The sequence below is a fragment of the Myxocyprinus asiaticus genome, chromosome 26, assembly GCF_019703515.2.
Source record: "Myxocyprinus asiaticus isolate MX2 ecotype Aquarium Trade chromosome 26, UBuf_Myxa_2, whole genome shotgun sequence".
Classification (NCBI taxonomy): domain Eukaryota; kingdom Metazoa; phylum Chordata; class Actinopteri; order Cypriniformes; family Catostomidae; genus Myxocyprinus; species Myxocyprinus asiaticus.
Window position 1 is genome coordinate 3,893,892 of NC_059369.1, and position 16,335 is coordinate 3,910,226.

The following is a 16,335-nucleotide window of genomic DNA, read 5'->3' on the forward strand; positions in this document are numbered from 1 at the left end:
TGAAATGCTGTTGCCTTTACTGATCCTCAGTCAGACAGGATGAGACATCTGACATGTAAAGCAATCAATCACAGTTCATTTTGACATTACGTATCATTTAGGAGCGGTTTAGGGGAAGAAATTACTTAAATAATGGTGCGGCAGTCTCTGCGAGTGACTGCACAGTCAAAACTCACTGAAAAATAGCAGAAAATGTGTAGACAGTCTAAGTAGATCATGGAAAATGTTAACAACCACTATTTCGTAGACATAAGACAAACAGAATATGCAGTTTTGCTTGCAACTACATGCCTAAAACAAAACTTTGATGTCACTTACCTGGTGAACTTTGGCAAATCCAGTGATTATTTCATCCTCATATGAAAATCAGCCTGTTTGTTGTGTCAACACGGAATATTGTGAACACGACTCTGTTTCCAGGGGGACTAATAAAATGTCCAGTGAGATTAAAGCTGCTTAAATCAATATAGCATGTTTCAAGTTTTGTGTGCAATATACATCAGATGGTTAGTGCATGACTGTCTGAGGTTGAGACTAGTCAAGATTAGACATTGTGATTCAAAATGAAACCAGTAGTCTGCATTCACTGAAGCTAAACTGCTCAGACAATATGCATCTGCTCAAAGGTGCTGTAAGCAATGTTAGCTGTTCTGGAACTTCCATCAGACTTAGCTACTGAATTAGACACAGCCCTTTTTTCCAAAACCCCGCCCTCCAAAGACACGCACACAGAGATGTTGAGAGATAGCTGTAATCACATGAAGCAGGAGAGCATCTTAGTGAATAAGTCATAACAATATACTGTAGATGTAAAGCATATTGAACATCACATTTCGAATCACCAAACTGAAGTCAATTGTTTATTAAAGGCAAATCTCCCACCCATACAATAAAGACACAGCAAAATGACACAGAAATACATAATCTAAGGCACACAGAGATGTAAGGGAAAAGTGTACTTCGACACTGTATGACTGTAAGAACAGTCGTCTGGGAGATCTGGGGTCCTGAATGGAAAGCCTTCACCAAATATAGACATCAATACAATACTCATATCTTCAGTGAAAATAGATGATTTAGAATTATTCTCAATATTAGTTCTCAAACAACAAGTGCACTGTCTGCAGGTAAAAGCTTTGAAAGGGAAAATAATTCATAAATAATAAAAATACTCTACCATTATTATGTACCACTGGTTTTTCAATAGCCACACGTAATTCAATAACACATTTTACAAAGATGATGTTTTGGAACAGATTTTTAGTAATTCGCTTTAAAAAGTGACAATGAAGAAATATCATGCAAACATCCAGTTTCTAAATGAAGATGAACACAACATGGTAATTTTGTTTAAAACTGGGCCAATAATCAATAATCATGTTATACACCAACAAACAGAACATTTACAACACAGAATTTTCACAAAATCTTAAAATAATAAAATGGCAGCTGCTGTAATGCTGTCATTATACAGTTGTGTGTAAATTGCACCTGTGTTTGTTAGAATTTGTCTAAGCATCAAATCAGAAGCTCATGTGACTCCGGAGGCATGAAGAGAAATAGAAATAGCATTTAATGGCACTCCACAGGATTGAAAACTGCAATATATTCTATTTTTTAGTCAATAAATAAATAAACAGTACAACCTTACTTAATTACTTACCATGGAAATACAAAATCATATCCTGAAATATAAGACAAATAAATAATTTACACACATTATAATTTACCCTTAAAGAACAATAATATTGATCTATCTATCTATCTGTCTATCTATCTATCTATCTACCTGTCTGTCTATCTATCTGTCTGTCTATCTATCTGTTGTATGTCTGTCTGTCTGTCTATCTATCTGTATGTCGATCTATCTATCTGTCTATCTATCTGTCTGTCTGTCTATCTATCTGTATGTCTATCTGTCTGTCTATCTATCTATCTATCTATCTGTCTGTCTGTCTGTCTATCTATCTGTTGTATGTCTGTCTGTCTGTCTATCTATCTGTTTGTCTATCTGTCTGTCTATCTATCTATCTATCTATCTATCTGTCTGTCTATCTATCTGTCTGTCTATCTATCTGTTGTATGTCTGTCTGTCTGTCTATCTATCTGTATGTCGATCTATCTATCTGTCTGTCTGTCTATTTATCTGTATGTCTATCTATCTATCTATCTGTCTGTCTGTCTGTCTATCTATCTGTTGTATGTCTGTCTGTCTGTCTATCTATCTGTTTGTCTATCTGTCTGTCTATCTATCTATCTATCTATCTGTCTGTCTGTCTATCTATCTATCTGTCTGTCTATCTATCCGTCCGTCCTTCATCCCCTTTCATTTATTTATTATTATCTGCTGAATATCTTTTTTCATATTGTACAAAACTAATTAAACATACGTGTGTATATACTTGTATAACTGATTGTAGTCATATATGTATGTGCACTTTTCCTGAAATCAACACATGCAAAAATAACATCAATGTCTGTTATTAAATTATAATATTGACATCAATCCATAATCAAAAAGTGCAGAGACAGGATATGTTTTTGGAATAAATAGAAATGTCATTTACTATTTTTTCACAAAAATACACAACAAACTATACATATCACAACCTGACCATTCTTAAATATATTCTCACTTATAGTACATAAGCTGCACAAGATGTGAACACTGAAGTCTACAGAGACTAAATATCCAAAGATGTTTCTTTTGATGGAAAAACACTTCACAAATCCAGATGCAGAACGTTTTTGTTAACGTCAGCATGTCACAATAATGTGCTATTCACTACTCTAACCAACAGTATTGCATTTCCTCTGCTCAAGAGGTCAATTCAGTGCCAAATGAACTTAGAGTCAAGTGATGGTTTTGGCAACTCCAGATGGAAAGAGGCTCTAAATGAACCAGTCTGTGAATGCACCCAAAGTGTGAGTTACATTGGGAATAAGAAAGATATTTAAAGATAAGACAGTGAGAGAATATAGACAAGTCATTAAATAAATAGATTTTGGTTGAATAAGTAAAAAAATCATGTTAATTCTGTCATAAATTATCTTTTTTTTTTAGACGAGTCAGTTATGTGGTGAATGCATCAAATTATAGTGATAATTTTGCCAATACTGTAGGTTGAATCATTCTAATGACGTCCACTCAGCTGTGCTCATCAAACTTCAAATCTCTGAATTGGCAATCACTCCGTCACACAGAATAACTGCCAAACGACATGCATCAGTTCTTTTCAAAGCACATTACATGCCTACCCTGTTGATCAGATGAATGCAACTCATCAAATGTTCAGTTGGTGAACTGCATACAGTAATGAGCCCCTCGCAAGCATCGCTCTAACTCACACACACAATATTGTGAATGAACAGAGAATGTAACTATAGTCATCTTTATATCATAGGTTGCTTGTTCTGGTAACTGAATTTTCTATTTCATATGATAGTTATAAAATAAAAAAGCATAAATGGAGGTTATAGTGAGGCACTTACAATGGAAGTCAATGGGGCCAATTTTTGGAGGGTTTAAAACAGAAATTTGAAGCTTATAATTTTATAAAAGCACATACATTAATTCTTCTGTTAAAACTCGTGCATTATTTTAGCTGTAAAGTCATTTAAATTGTTGTTTTAGGGTTAACTTACGTCATCATGGTAACAAAGTTGTAAAATTGGATATACATTTTTCACAGAAAAGGTTAGTAAGTGGTTTTATCACACTAAAATCATGTTAACACACATATTGTTTATGTCTTGTGGCTATACTTTTGAAACAGTGAGTATTTTAAAGTTTCCGATTGGCCCCATTTACTTCCACCTCCATTTTTGCCAATTCTTTAGAGAAAAGGAGGGACGGGTCGAAATATATTTTTGTGGTAATCAATACTATGCCACAAATGCTGTCGATTGAGCTTAACTTGTATTGAACCCGGAATATTCCTTTAAAGGGATAGTTCACCCCAAAATGAAAATTCTCTCATAATTTACTCATCCTCATGGCTTCTGCAGAACACAAATGAAGATTTTTAGAAGAATATCTCAGCCCTGTAGGTCCTTACAATGCAAGTGAATGGGTGGCAAAATGTTGATGCTCCAAATATCACATAAAGGCAGCATTAAAGTAATCCATATGACTCCAGTGGTTAAATCCATATCTTCCGAAGTGATATGATAGATGTGGGTGAGAAACAGATCAATATTTACGTCAATTTTTCCTTGAATTTTTTTTTTCCTGCCCAGTTGGGGACGTATACATGAAGAATGTGAATCACCAAAAACACAAGAAGATGAATGTGAACGTGGAAGTTAAAGTGGATATTGACTGAGCAGGGAGGAGAATTTATAGTAAAAATGTACTTAAATATTGATCTGTTTCTCACCCACACCTATCAAATTACTTCTGGAGACATGGATTAAACCACTGGAGTCTTATGGATTACTTTTATGCTCACTTTCATTGTATGGACCAAAAGACCGGATAAATTCTTCTAAAATTCTTAATTTGTGTTCTGCTGTAGAAAGAACGAATGTCATACACATCTGGGATGGCATGAGGGTGAGTAAATGATGAGAGAACTATCCCTTTAAGCCATATTTGATATAATATTCGATGTGCACCATGGAAGTGTTTTTAAAAGGAAGATGAAACATATCAAATATCACAGAGGCTTTGGTTTTCAAAACTTCATTCCAGACAATAATAATAATAATAATAAAAAAAAAAAAATCTACCAAAACCTCAAACTCACTAAACAAAATTTGAAACAACAATCAATCTAGACTGTACATAACATTATATTATAAGCTTTTTTACCTTTGTAAAATGGCTTTCATTGAATATCACAAATAAAGAAAGAAAACAACAACAACTAAAACATTAAAAAATAAAATAATGTTTCTAATTAAATATTATTTATCTTTTGGCGTATGGAATCCTGGTTGGAAAGCATTCGAGAAAAACCTGAATGCCTGTAACACCAAAGCATTCAAAATTCTTTAAAATAAATAATTTATTCTTGGCTCTGTTTGACTTGAAAATCATGCCATTATCTGCTCTAGTTTGTGTCCATAATGTCTTTTGTATGTCATACATACGAGACAGTGAAGCTGTCTAAAGTTCTCACAGTGAAAGTTCCTCTAGCAGATCTTCAGCCCAACTAATGCCTCACTGTTCCAGTCAAGAAAGTCAAGATATAAAACACCAACCACAACCAGGAGGTTGTTTACCACATTGTTAGCCTTGATTTTGTTTTCTTGCTATGTAATCCAGCTGTAATTGGGCAGTTGACAGTCTTAGACACGCTGATTCCACACAAGCTGGTTATTTTAAGCTGGACTGAAGATCTGACCAATTGGAAGGGGAGACTGTAGTTTAGGCATCATAGCCCTTGTTTTGCAGGTAGTTAAAGAGAGCATCCAGTCCTTTAGTGGAACACCAAAGTTGTTTGAGCATCTGACACTCCTTCTCATTCACATCTTCCAGAATAGACTTCAGGATGCTCCGCATCAGGCATTTGGACTCTTCCAGAACCTATTAGAGGGATGAAGAAAGGAGAACGCTGGTATATGAAGAAAGCTTTTTAAATGAAAGAGAACAAGTCCTTTACAATTCATTTAACACTTCTTTAAATTACATAACAGACTTTCTAATACAAACATACCAGAGAATAGCGTTGGTAAATCATTCAATGAATCAGTTAAAAAATAATTCAGTGACTCAATGAGTCAACGCTCAAGTGTTCCTATACATCCCATCACAGTTTTTTTCAGGCATTTCACTGGGCGTTAAAAATATGACTTGCTAAGTTCTCCCACATTTTTGTGCTTATATTATCCCACACGGACGAGTGATGCACTAAAAGAAATGTGCACTTAACAACCACGCAAAATACACTCACTGAGCACTTTATTAGGTACATCAGTACACCTACTTATTCATGTGATCTAATCAGCCAATCGTGTAGCAGCAGTGCAATGCATAAAATCATGAAGATACAGGTCAGGAGCTTCAGTTAATCTTCACATCAACCATCAGAATGGGGAAAAAATGTGATCTCAGTGATTTGGACCGTGGCATGATTGTTGGTGCCAGACGGGCTGGTTTGAGTATTTCTGTAACTGCTGATCTCCTGGGATTTTCACACACAACAGTCTCTAGAATTTACTCAGAATTGTGCCAAAAACAAAAACAAAAACATCCAGTGAGCAGCAGTTCTGGGGACAGAAACGCCTTGTTGATGAGAGAGGTCAACGGAGAAAAGCCTGACTGGTTTGAGCTGACAGAATGGCTACAGAAACTTGCGCATGAAAATCCTAGAAGATCAGCAGTTACAGAAATCCTCAAACCAGCACGTCTGGCACCAACAATCATTCCACGATCCAAATCACTGAGATCACATTTTTTCAACATTCTGATGGTTGATGTGAACATTAAATGATGCTCCTGACCCATATCTGCATGATTTTATGCACAGCAGCCACAGGATTGGCTGATTAGATATTCACATGAATAAGTAGATGTACAGGTGTACCTAATGAAGTGCTCAGTGAGTGTATATGATCTTTCAGTCTTTAACAATTAAGAAAACTATAATTAATAGTATCCGTCTTTTTGCCACATCACTGAACAACTCCTAAACTCCTTGGTCATTCAAAGCTCAGAAGATTTAATGGAGTTCTCAATTTTGTTTCATTTGACTATCAACTCTGTCTCAGATGTTTCTCTAAAAATTCCTTATAGACACAACAGACAACTGTTGACATGATTATGGAACAGCCTGCCCTGGGAAATTAAATCTGCTGAATCTGTGTCTGTTTTTAAGTCTTGTTTAAAAACTCATTTATATAGACTTGCTTTTACTCCTTTGTGAATTTTTATTTTTTACCTTGTGTTATACTGAGTGTGTTTTGATTTTATGTTTTGTGAAGCACTTTGTGCTAAATTGCTAAAAAGTGCTATAAAAATGTTATTATTACTATTGAACAGTTATATACTAAATGTTTATTGCATAGATCAGATTACAGGTATTTATCAGAAGAATATGAGAAATGTTTGAATTCATATTTGAGATCTTTAGACTTTTGATTGCAGACTTTGGTATGTTGGGAAATCTGAGCACAATTTGAGACACTGAGATCTCTTTTGAAACTCTAGATGAGAAATGTGAGATTACTAGGTTTTTATCTATGTAAAATAATCTGAGAAGCAGGAGACTTCAGTTGGCTCTCCATTTGATCTCATTACTGTCTAAGTGAAACAACTGAGGTATTAAATATCTAATTTGTGATATTGGTTTTCTTTCTGATGGAATAGCAGTTTCAGTGTTCAAAGATGAAACACAGTTTTCACTCATGAACAACTAAAGCAGCAATCAGCCAAACTTGGTTCGATTTCAATCAATTCGGTCTAATTTGCAAAACTGGTTTGACCAATTGATTAAAAAAGAAGCAATTCAAAAGAATGATTTGCTCATTAAATGTCACTACAAGCTAGTAGTTACATTACCAAAAATGCTGGTCAGCCAGCATGGTCTTTCTGGTGAAGCTGGTTATCCAAGGAAGTCTAGCTGGTTAAATTAGTTGAAAAGCCTGGTGGGGACACCAGTACACCAACATCCCATGCTGGAGACCAGCATAAAAAAATCAAAACGACATATGCTGGTGATCTGACCAGAGAAATAGAGACTGCAGTCACAAATTGCAACTTCTAGACAATGGAATAATTTAGAAATTAGCATAACAAGAAAAATCCTATTAACTATAAAAAAAATTCCTTACATTTCCAGGCCTGGAAATCACAATTTCTAAATCCCCTGATATGTTCAGGTTTTTCATGACCATGTGAATCTTGCACAGTTGTGATTATGTTGATGAATAACCAGTTGTGTATATTTAGTGTTTAATACTGAACAGACATCGTGATATCTTTGAACTTTGATGACCAAAGACACTTACCACAGCACTGCAGGCAGCCATCTCCTTTACACGTAACATGACTTCCTGGTTGAAGGTAGTGGGCCAGAACACTTGAGACACCAAACCTCGAGTACATGCCTCCTGTGCCGTCAACCTGCGGCCACAAAACAACATCTCGTTGGCCTAGATGGGGTGGATTGGAGACACAGAAGAGAAAAGGAATCAGGATTTTTACCCCAAATTGGCTGCTACTAAATAAACATGTTATTTAGGCCATTTCTAATTAATTTCATGTTGGCTACAAATGTACCAGTGCTTCCAAGACCCTGTTTACACCTGATCCAATCACAAGTGGACAGCGCCAAATACAGATGTAAATGAGGTTTGAAACAATTTGTGATCTGATCACTCCAACTACATTCAGACAATGGAGTGATGGTTTTAAAACAGTACAACATAACAGAACCTTGTTTGTTGAAATCACATGACATGGCCACTTTGATCACTAGTTTTAAACAAACGATTTGTAAAGGTTTCATGAAGCAGTCTTTCTGTTTTCACCCATCGCTACTGATCAGATCAACTGTGACAGATGTTAATACCAGGTATAAACAGGGTCCATGTGCTAGTGTGAAGTGCAATTGCAATAATCAAAGTTTTGTGTGGAAATCCAGGCATAAATACTCTCTGATAAGCATCTGAAATGAATGAACTCACTAGTGCCACTCCCAGTATATTTGGGAAGGTGTATGAAGAGCAGCCAGAGGGGGTCATCCGCAGGGCCGCGCAGGGGGTCTGGAACCAGGCTCTATCACTGGCCCATACAATGTCACAAAGGGGCAAGATGGTGGCTCCCAGTCCCAAAGCTGGTCCATTGATGGCCACCACGATAGGTTTCTTAAAATGGATGAAGGCCTTCACAAAGTCTCTGTTGTAATTTCAGAGTTACAGCAGCCATGTTTATATGTGTTTCTGTGTAGGTCAATGGGTGTTATAGAATTACAGTGCTGTGAAAAAGTAAGTACACCCAATGAAAAGTGTTTTCCAACATAAGCATTTCACCAATGTAGATTGATAGAAGGCAATATAATTTAAAAAATGACACTTGGAATTTACATTTTGTATTAATTTGTATAACAGAAATGTCCATTTCTTTTGTGGAATAAATTTATGCACCCCTACATTTATCACTACATCAAGTGGTAATAAGTAGAACATCATTAAAGATGAGAGAAGAAACTGGTTAGTCATTATTTATTTTAATTATTTAAATATGTATGTTTAAATGTTCAGTATTTTGTGGACAGTTAATTAAAGGTATAAATCTTTGAAACAAATATATATATGGATACATGCCATAGAATCAGTGGATATGTTGTTATTAAAAGTTGGGCAAAATCTTCTGCCACTTTCCAGGGTACTTTTTGAAAAAAATTGACCCTTTTCACACTTCCAGGTTTTGGAACTTGGAAGTAAAACCATTGCAGGGTAAACTTCAATAGCGGTGAATAAGAGTGAATAGGAGACCATGTCAAAAAATATTTTTGCTTACCCATTTGCTCCAACATCAAAAGAAAAATGCCACTTCTATGTTTTCACAACTTTCCAAATGAAGAAAGAATTAGAGAGCGATGAATTATGACACAGAAAAGAGAAGATGGCAAATTTACCATCACTCTCTCAGCAGCTTTATTAAAAAAACCTCATCGCCAGGGCCGTCGCTAATGGGGTGAAAGGTGGTGACAATTCTTGGGGCCCACAGCCCAGCGGGACCCACAGAAACTCCAGTAATTACGCTATGGGCCCCTACACTTTGACTAAATGACCATTTAGATACAGCTTGTATGCCTAAGAGTTAAATGAAAACCACAAAAACATAAAAATATTGCTGATATAAGTCAGCCAAATCAATGTCACCCATCTCCCCTCCCCTCCCTAAAAAAATTGTTTAGTCCCGATGGTTTACTTGCGCTAATATAAATTACCTCAGGATGACAAACAGCTGCGCAACCCAAAAAAATGGAAAGTCCCTCCCCAACCAATGAACACCACCAATCAGCGTTCAGAACATCGGCACTGATCTGAGAAGAGTTTTGATTTCCACTATGGCGATTCTGCTTGGCGAGTCTGACGCGAAATTAAATAAAGTAGTGGAAATAACTGGAGACTAAGAAAGACACACACTAGAAAGTATCAGGTGAAAAAACAATCCTGGGGATCAGAAACAAATGGAAAAAAATGAGCAGGAGGCCAGGAGAAGTGCAGGAGTCCAGTCTATTCAACTCAGACATTGGCTAAGTTCGGATTTATTCGGACCATACTACTCATACTATTTCTGCCATAGACACGTATGAGTAATTTGCTATTCTGAACTCAGCCACTGTTTTCTAAGACAGGTTAGTGCACAGTAGGGATGTCAAATGGGATGGGCCCTGACCAAATCTGATCAAAATCCCTGTCATGGCGAGGTATTAATGTAAACAGATTTGGTTTGTATAACGTGCAGGAAAAAAACTGTGTGTCAAGACGCAGGATGCATTAGACTTTACAGGGTAAATGCAGCATTATAGACCTGCCCCTGTTTGAAATGTTTTACTAAGACAACAATATTGTCAATAAAAATAGAAAACAACTTTCTGCCCTTGGGTGGATAACTTTAGTAGCTTTAAGTATCAATATATTATTTACTTGAATTTACTGAAATACTTGACACTGCTGTAAGACACCTGAAAGACTTGAATAACTTTTTATTCCATTGCTTGTATTTGTTTCTTTGTTCTTATTTTAGTAATTACTGTTTGTCTTGAATAATTGCTTGAGAACCTGAAACAGTGTTTCCTTAAGAAATTCTTGAAGGCTAAATGCCATCATTTTTATGTAATATTTATAAAAATGTATCTTTTTTTTTCAAATAAAAGTGTATACAAAAACATAGGCTATTACTTTTGGAATCGAGAAGCGTGAAATTTCACTGCCATTGGTATTGAATACTGACATTTTGGTGTTAATGTGAAGATTTCTTAGGATGGCTGAAGATCAGCTGTTATAACAAGTACAACTGTCTAGTACATTTGGATTTCAAAGACTTTATATGTGACTTAGTCAGCAAAAAGTTCCAGCATTTGGATTTTGGTTCAGCCCAGGTGTAGTAAGGTAGCCTTGTTATGGATATAAAATCATGTGAAACATATGCATAACTAATTTGTATTATTGTTTTTGCTATTTAACAATTTGCAGCAAAATAGCAACTTTTCACTTAAAAATATCCAACAGTGGATAGTTGTTATACAAGTGGGGTGTAAAGTTAAGCTGCTCTATGGTCAAGGCTTCAACTTCCTTCAAAAAAGTTGAATGACACTCCGATTACATTAAAAGCCTTTATTATTCCATGGCTGTAGACAAATTTAGGATTATTAAATGTATTGTCTATAGCCATATGATAATAAAGGCTTTTTAATGTCATAAAAATGCCATGGTTATTTAGCATTTTTTAGAGCAATTTTCACTGTTCAAGAAAGATTTTCTTTTTTATATTTCTGTTTATATTTAATACAGGCTATATTAATTTTTGAAGCAATATTTTAATTATTTGAATCAATATTTATATATAATTTATACATTATATATAATTGACAGTATATATATAAAAAATAATGCTTTAAAAAAATTAATGCAATTAATCATGTCCCCGGACCATAATAAGGAAGATTCCTGTTTTCTTCAATGCGCAGTAAGCGAAACTTCAGCTGTAGAGGCAACGCACAGCTTATACAGTGAAAAAAACAACCCTTCAGCAGACGACACGAGCATGCATCATTGCATTTAAAACACAGCTTGATAGAGCGCAAATCCAAACTAAGGGATCTCAAGATGTGTTCTTCTAAGTATTAAACTATGTTTAACTTGACACAGCGACTTTGTTTGTTTGACAAAAATTGTACGTTTATGATGCAACACAACCTAAGTGAGACACTCCAAAAGCATCTGATGCAGATGTAGACAAGTCCTCATAATAAATCTCTGACTGATTGACAAATTCACTTGCAAAATGGATTGCTGTGAACTGTATGCCAATGATTGTCTTATGTTCAATAATATGCAAATAAACAATACATTGTATTCTAAAGCTGCTTTTTGTATTGTCTTATCAATGCTTTACTCGTCTGCCACAATAATGTAATACATTTTAATTATCTGAATAAGGATCCATTTGGAGGTGGAGGGTCCGTCATGGTCTGGGGCGGTGTGTCACAGCATCATCGGACTGAGCTTGTTGTCATTGCAGGCAATCTCAACGCTGTGCGATACAGGGAAGACATCCTCCTCATGTGGTACCCTTCCTGCAGGCTCATCCTGACATGACCCTCCAGCATGACAATGCCACCAGCCATACTGCTCGTTCTGTGCGTGATTTCCTGCAAGACAAGAATGTCAATGTTCTGCCATGGCCAGAGAGCCCGGATCTCAATCCCACTGAGCACGTCTGGGACCTGTTGGATCGGAGGGTAAGGGCTAGGGCCATTCCCCCCAGAAATGTCTGGGAACTTGCAAGTGCCTTGGTGGAAGAGTGGGGTAACATCTCACAGCAAGAACTGACAAATCTGGTGCAGTCCATGAGGAGGAGATGCACTGAAGTACTTAATGCAGCTGGTGGCCACACCAGATACTGACTGTTACTTTTGATTTTGACACCCCCCCCCCCGCCTTTGTTCAGGGACACATTATTCCATTTCTGTTAGTCACATGTCTGTGAAACTTGTTCAGTTTGTCTTAGTTGTTGAATCTTTTTACGTTCATACAAATATTTACACATGTTAATTTTGCTGAAAATAAAAGCAGTTGAAAGTGAGAGGACGTTTCTTTTTTACTGAGTTTATATACACACATACACCGATCAGCCACAACATTAAAACCACCTGCCTAATATTGTTTAGGTCCCCCTCGAGCCGCCAAAACAGTGCCAACCCGCATCTCAGAATAGCATTCTGAGATGCTATTCTTCTCACCACAATTGCACAGAGCGGTTATCTGAGTTACCGTAGACTTTGTCAGTTTGAACCAGTCAGGCCATTCTATGTTGACCTCTCTCATCAACAAGGCATTTCCGTCCAGAACTGCCCCTCACTGCATGTTTTTGTTTTTGGCACCATTCGGAGTAAATTCTAGAGACTGTTGTGCGTGAAAATCCCAGAAGATCAGATGTTACATAAATACTTAAACCAGCCCATCTCACACCAACAATCATGCCACGGTCAAAATCACTACGATAAAAAATTTTCCCCATTCTGATGGTTGATGTGAACATTAACTGAAGCTCCTGACCCGTATCTGCATGATTTTATGCACTGCACTGCTGCCACACGATTGGCTGAGAATGGTCTGACTGGTTCAAGCTGACAGAAAGGCTACGGTAACTCAGTGTACAATTGTAACCCCACTGTACTATTGTAGTGAGCAGAATAACATCTCAGAATACACAACATGTCTAACCTTGAGGCGGATGGACTACAACAGCAGAAGACCACGTCGGGTTCCACTTCTGTCAGCCAAGAACAGAAATCTGAGGCTGCAGTGGGCACAAGCTCACCAAAACTGGACAGTTAAAGACTGGAAAAACATAGCCTGGTCTGATGAATCTCAATTTCCTTGTGTTAACAGTCCAGGCTGGTGGTGGTGGTGTAATGGTGTGGGGAATTTTTTCTTAGCAGACTTAGGGCCTGTTAATACCAATCAATCATTGCTTAAATGCCACAGCCTATTTGAGTATTTTTGCTGACTATGTGCATCCCTTCATGGTCACAATTTACCCATCTTCTAATGGCTACTTCCAGCATGATAATGCACCATGTCACAAAGCAAAAGTCGGGGGCCTGGGTAGCTCAGAGGTAAAGACACTGGCTACCACCCCTGGAGTGGCGGATGGGCTACAACAGCAGAAGACCACGTCGGGTTCCACTTCTGTCAGCCAAGAACAGAAATCTGAGGCTGGAGTTCGCTAGTTCGAATCCCAGGGCGTGCTGAGTGACTCCAGCCAGGTCTCCTAAGCAACCAAATTGGCCCGGTTGCAAGAGAGGGTAGAGTCACATGGGGTAACCTCCTCGTGATCGCTATAACGTGGTTCGTTCTCGGTGGGGCACGTGGTGAGTTGAGTGTGGTTGCCGCGGTGGATGGCGTGACGCCTCCACACGCGCTATGTCTCCGTGGCAACATGCTCAACAAGCCACATGATAAGATGTGCGGGTTGACGATCTCAGACGGGGAGGCAACTGGGATTTGTCCTCTGCCATCCGGACTGAAGCGAATCACTACGCGACCACGAGGACTTAAAAAGCACATTGGGAATTGGGCATTCCAAATTGGGAGAAAAAAAACAAAAACAAAGCAAAAGTGGTTTCAAACAGGTTTCAAGATCATGAAAATGAGTTTACTGTTCTTCAGTGGCCTTCCCAGTCAGAGGAACTGAATCCAATAGAATACCTTTGGGATGTGGTAGAACGGGAGATTCGCAGCATGAATGTGCAGCTGACAATTCTGCAGAAACTGTGTTATTCAATCATGTCAACATGGACCAAAATGTCAAAGGAATGTTCCCTATCTGTCACTAACTCGACATTGTGTCAATGTAGTGACACTAGGGGTCACTCTTGGGAGCCCCAAACACCTCTGGTCTTTGATAAAAGACCAATGAAAATTGGTGAGTGGTATTTGCATGCCACTCCCCCGGACATACGGGTATAAAAGGACCTGGTATGCAACCACTCATTCAGATTTTCTCTTCGGAGCCGAACGGTCATGCTCACTGAGCTGAATACTACTGTTCATTCACCTCTGCTGGATCTGACAGCGCATTTCAGCGGCTTCTCCCCCCTCTGCACTGGTGCACTGCAGAGAATGCCCCTAGGCGCTTCGGCAGAAATAAAAGAGTGTATTTCTCTAAAAGAGTGGAACACATGGAACGTCTTTTTAAAGACGCGTCTTTTTAAAGATGCTTTTCCGATTGTGTGTTATTCCTGGTTGCGCTTGTTATCTCTCGCCTTCTGACGGTCACAATCACTGTCTTTCATGTCTGGGCACTGCTCACGCGGAGACAGCGTTCGTGGATGGTCATGTTCTCATTGCAAGAATATGTCAATGGCAACGTTGTGGTCACGGCTTGCCTTCATAAGAAAGCAAGCCACCCCAGAGGCTCCTGCCTCGGTCCTTTTACCCACAGGTATGAGGCCAGCGCGGCTAGCACTGGGGGCAATTTGGGGACCTCAATGGGACCACCTCTGCCGGGTATTCCCCCGCGGACCTCCCATTCCCTAGCACGCTCGTCTGCCCCGATCAGGCTTCCGGATGAGTCTGCCGGCTCGTCTCACGGCGAGTTCGACCTCTTATTCGGAGCCCGTGAAAGTGATGAGCTCTCGAGCGCAGCATCGAACCCGATCTTTTCAGCTTCCCCGCCCTCACTACTCTCGATGGTGGGGCGGCCAAGGGCTATTCGGCAATCCCCCGGTGGATAAAGGCGCTCACGGTGCACCTATGCCCGCAGAGCGCCGCCACCTGGCACGGGTGCCCAAAGCCCCCGTCCAGGGCCTGTAGGTTTACGTCGTCTCTGACGGCCAAGGCCTACGGTGCCGCTGGACAAGCCACCTCCACCCTGCACGCCATGGCTCTCCTGCAAGTCCGCCAAGGCGCTAAAGGAACTGCACGAGGGTAGTTCCGCCCTAGGATTGATGCAGGTACTGCGCTTGGCGACCGACCTCGCTCTCCGAGCGACAGAGGTCATGGCGCGATCTCTCGGGCGGACGATGGCCACACTAGTGGTCCAGGAGCGCCACCTTTGGCTCAACCTGGTCGAGATGGGTGAGGCCAACAAGACACGATTCCTTGCTGCCCTCATTTCCCAGGTGGGCCTATTCGGCGACACCATCGAGGACTTTGCCCAGCAGTTTTCGATGGTAGAGCAGTAGACGGATGCTAGCTGGCATACCCTGCCCCAGCGCGGCTCAAGATCCCACACCCCGTCTGCTCATCGCCAAGGGCGTCCCTCTGCGGTGACTGCACCGGCTCCGCCGCAGCCCGCCCCTTCGGCCTGGCCCCGGCGTGAAGCCCACCGCAGGAAGCAGACACCACTTGTCTCGCGGCCGCCCAGAACCCGTGAAAGGCTTCAAAGCGCCCTTGAGACGGGCAACCCAGGGACAACGAAACCCGCTTCTCTGGAGCTGGTAAGCAGATCTCCATCTTTTTGTTACCTTTTGCATTTAATTGCACTGCATGCCCAAGTGGCTGCAGTACTCAAGAGCTCAGCAAGAGCGGTTTCCTTGTTCCCTGGGTCACATATCTGGTGTGCACGGCTGTCATCACGACCACCGTCCACCACTCTATTTGGCAGGTTTGGCGCTCCAGCGGTGGTCTCCCGCCCCTGAGCGCCCAGCT

The 16,335-nt window shown here is 39.6% G+C and overlaps 1 protein-coding gene across 1 annotated transcript in view; it reads right to left on the reverse strand.

Annotated features, from left to right (window-relative positions):
* Positions 1–864: 864 nt before the first annotated feature.
* Positions 865–16,335, reverse strand: part of LOC127417334 (chromodomain Y-like protein 2) — an 88,464-nt gene continuing 72,993 nt past the window's right edge. Inside the window, exons 5-7 of the mRNA XM_051657300.1 lie at positions 8,632–8,842; positions 7,954–8,097; positions 865–5,530 (exon numbers count right to left, since the gene is read on the reverse strand). Coding sequence (XP_051513260.1) covers positions 5,372–5,530; positions 7,954–8,097; positions 8,632–8,842 — 514 coding nt within the window. The 3' untranslated portion in view covers positions 865–5,371. The remainder of the gene's footprint in view (positions 5,531–7,953; positions 8,098–8,631; positions 8,843–16,335) is intronic.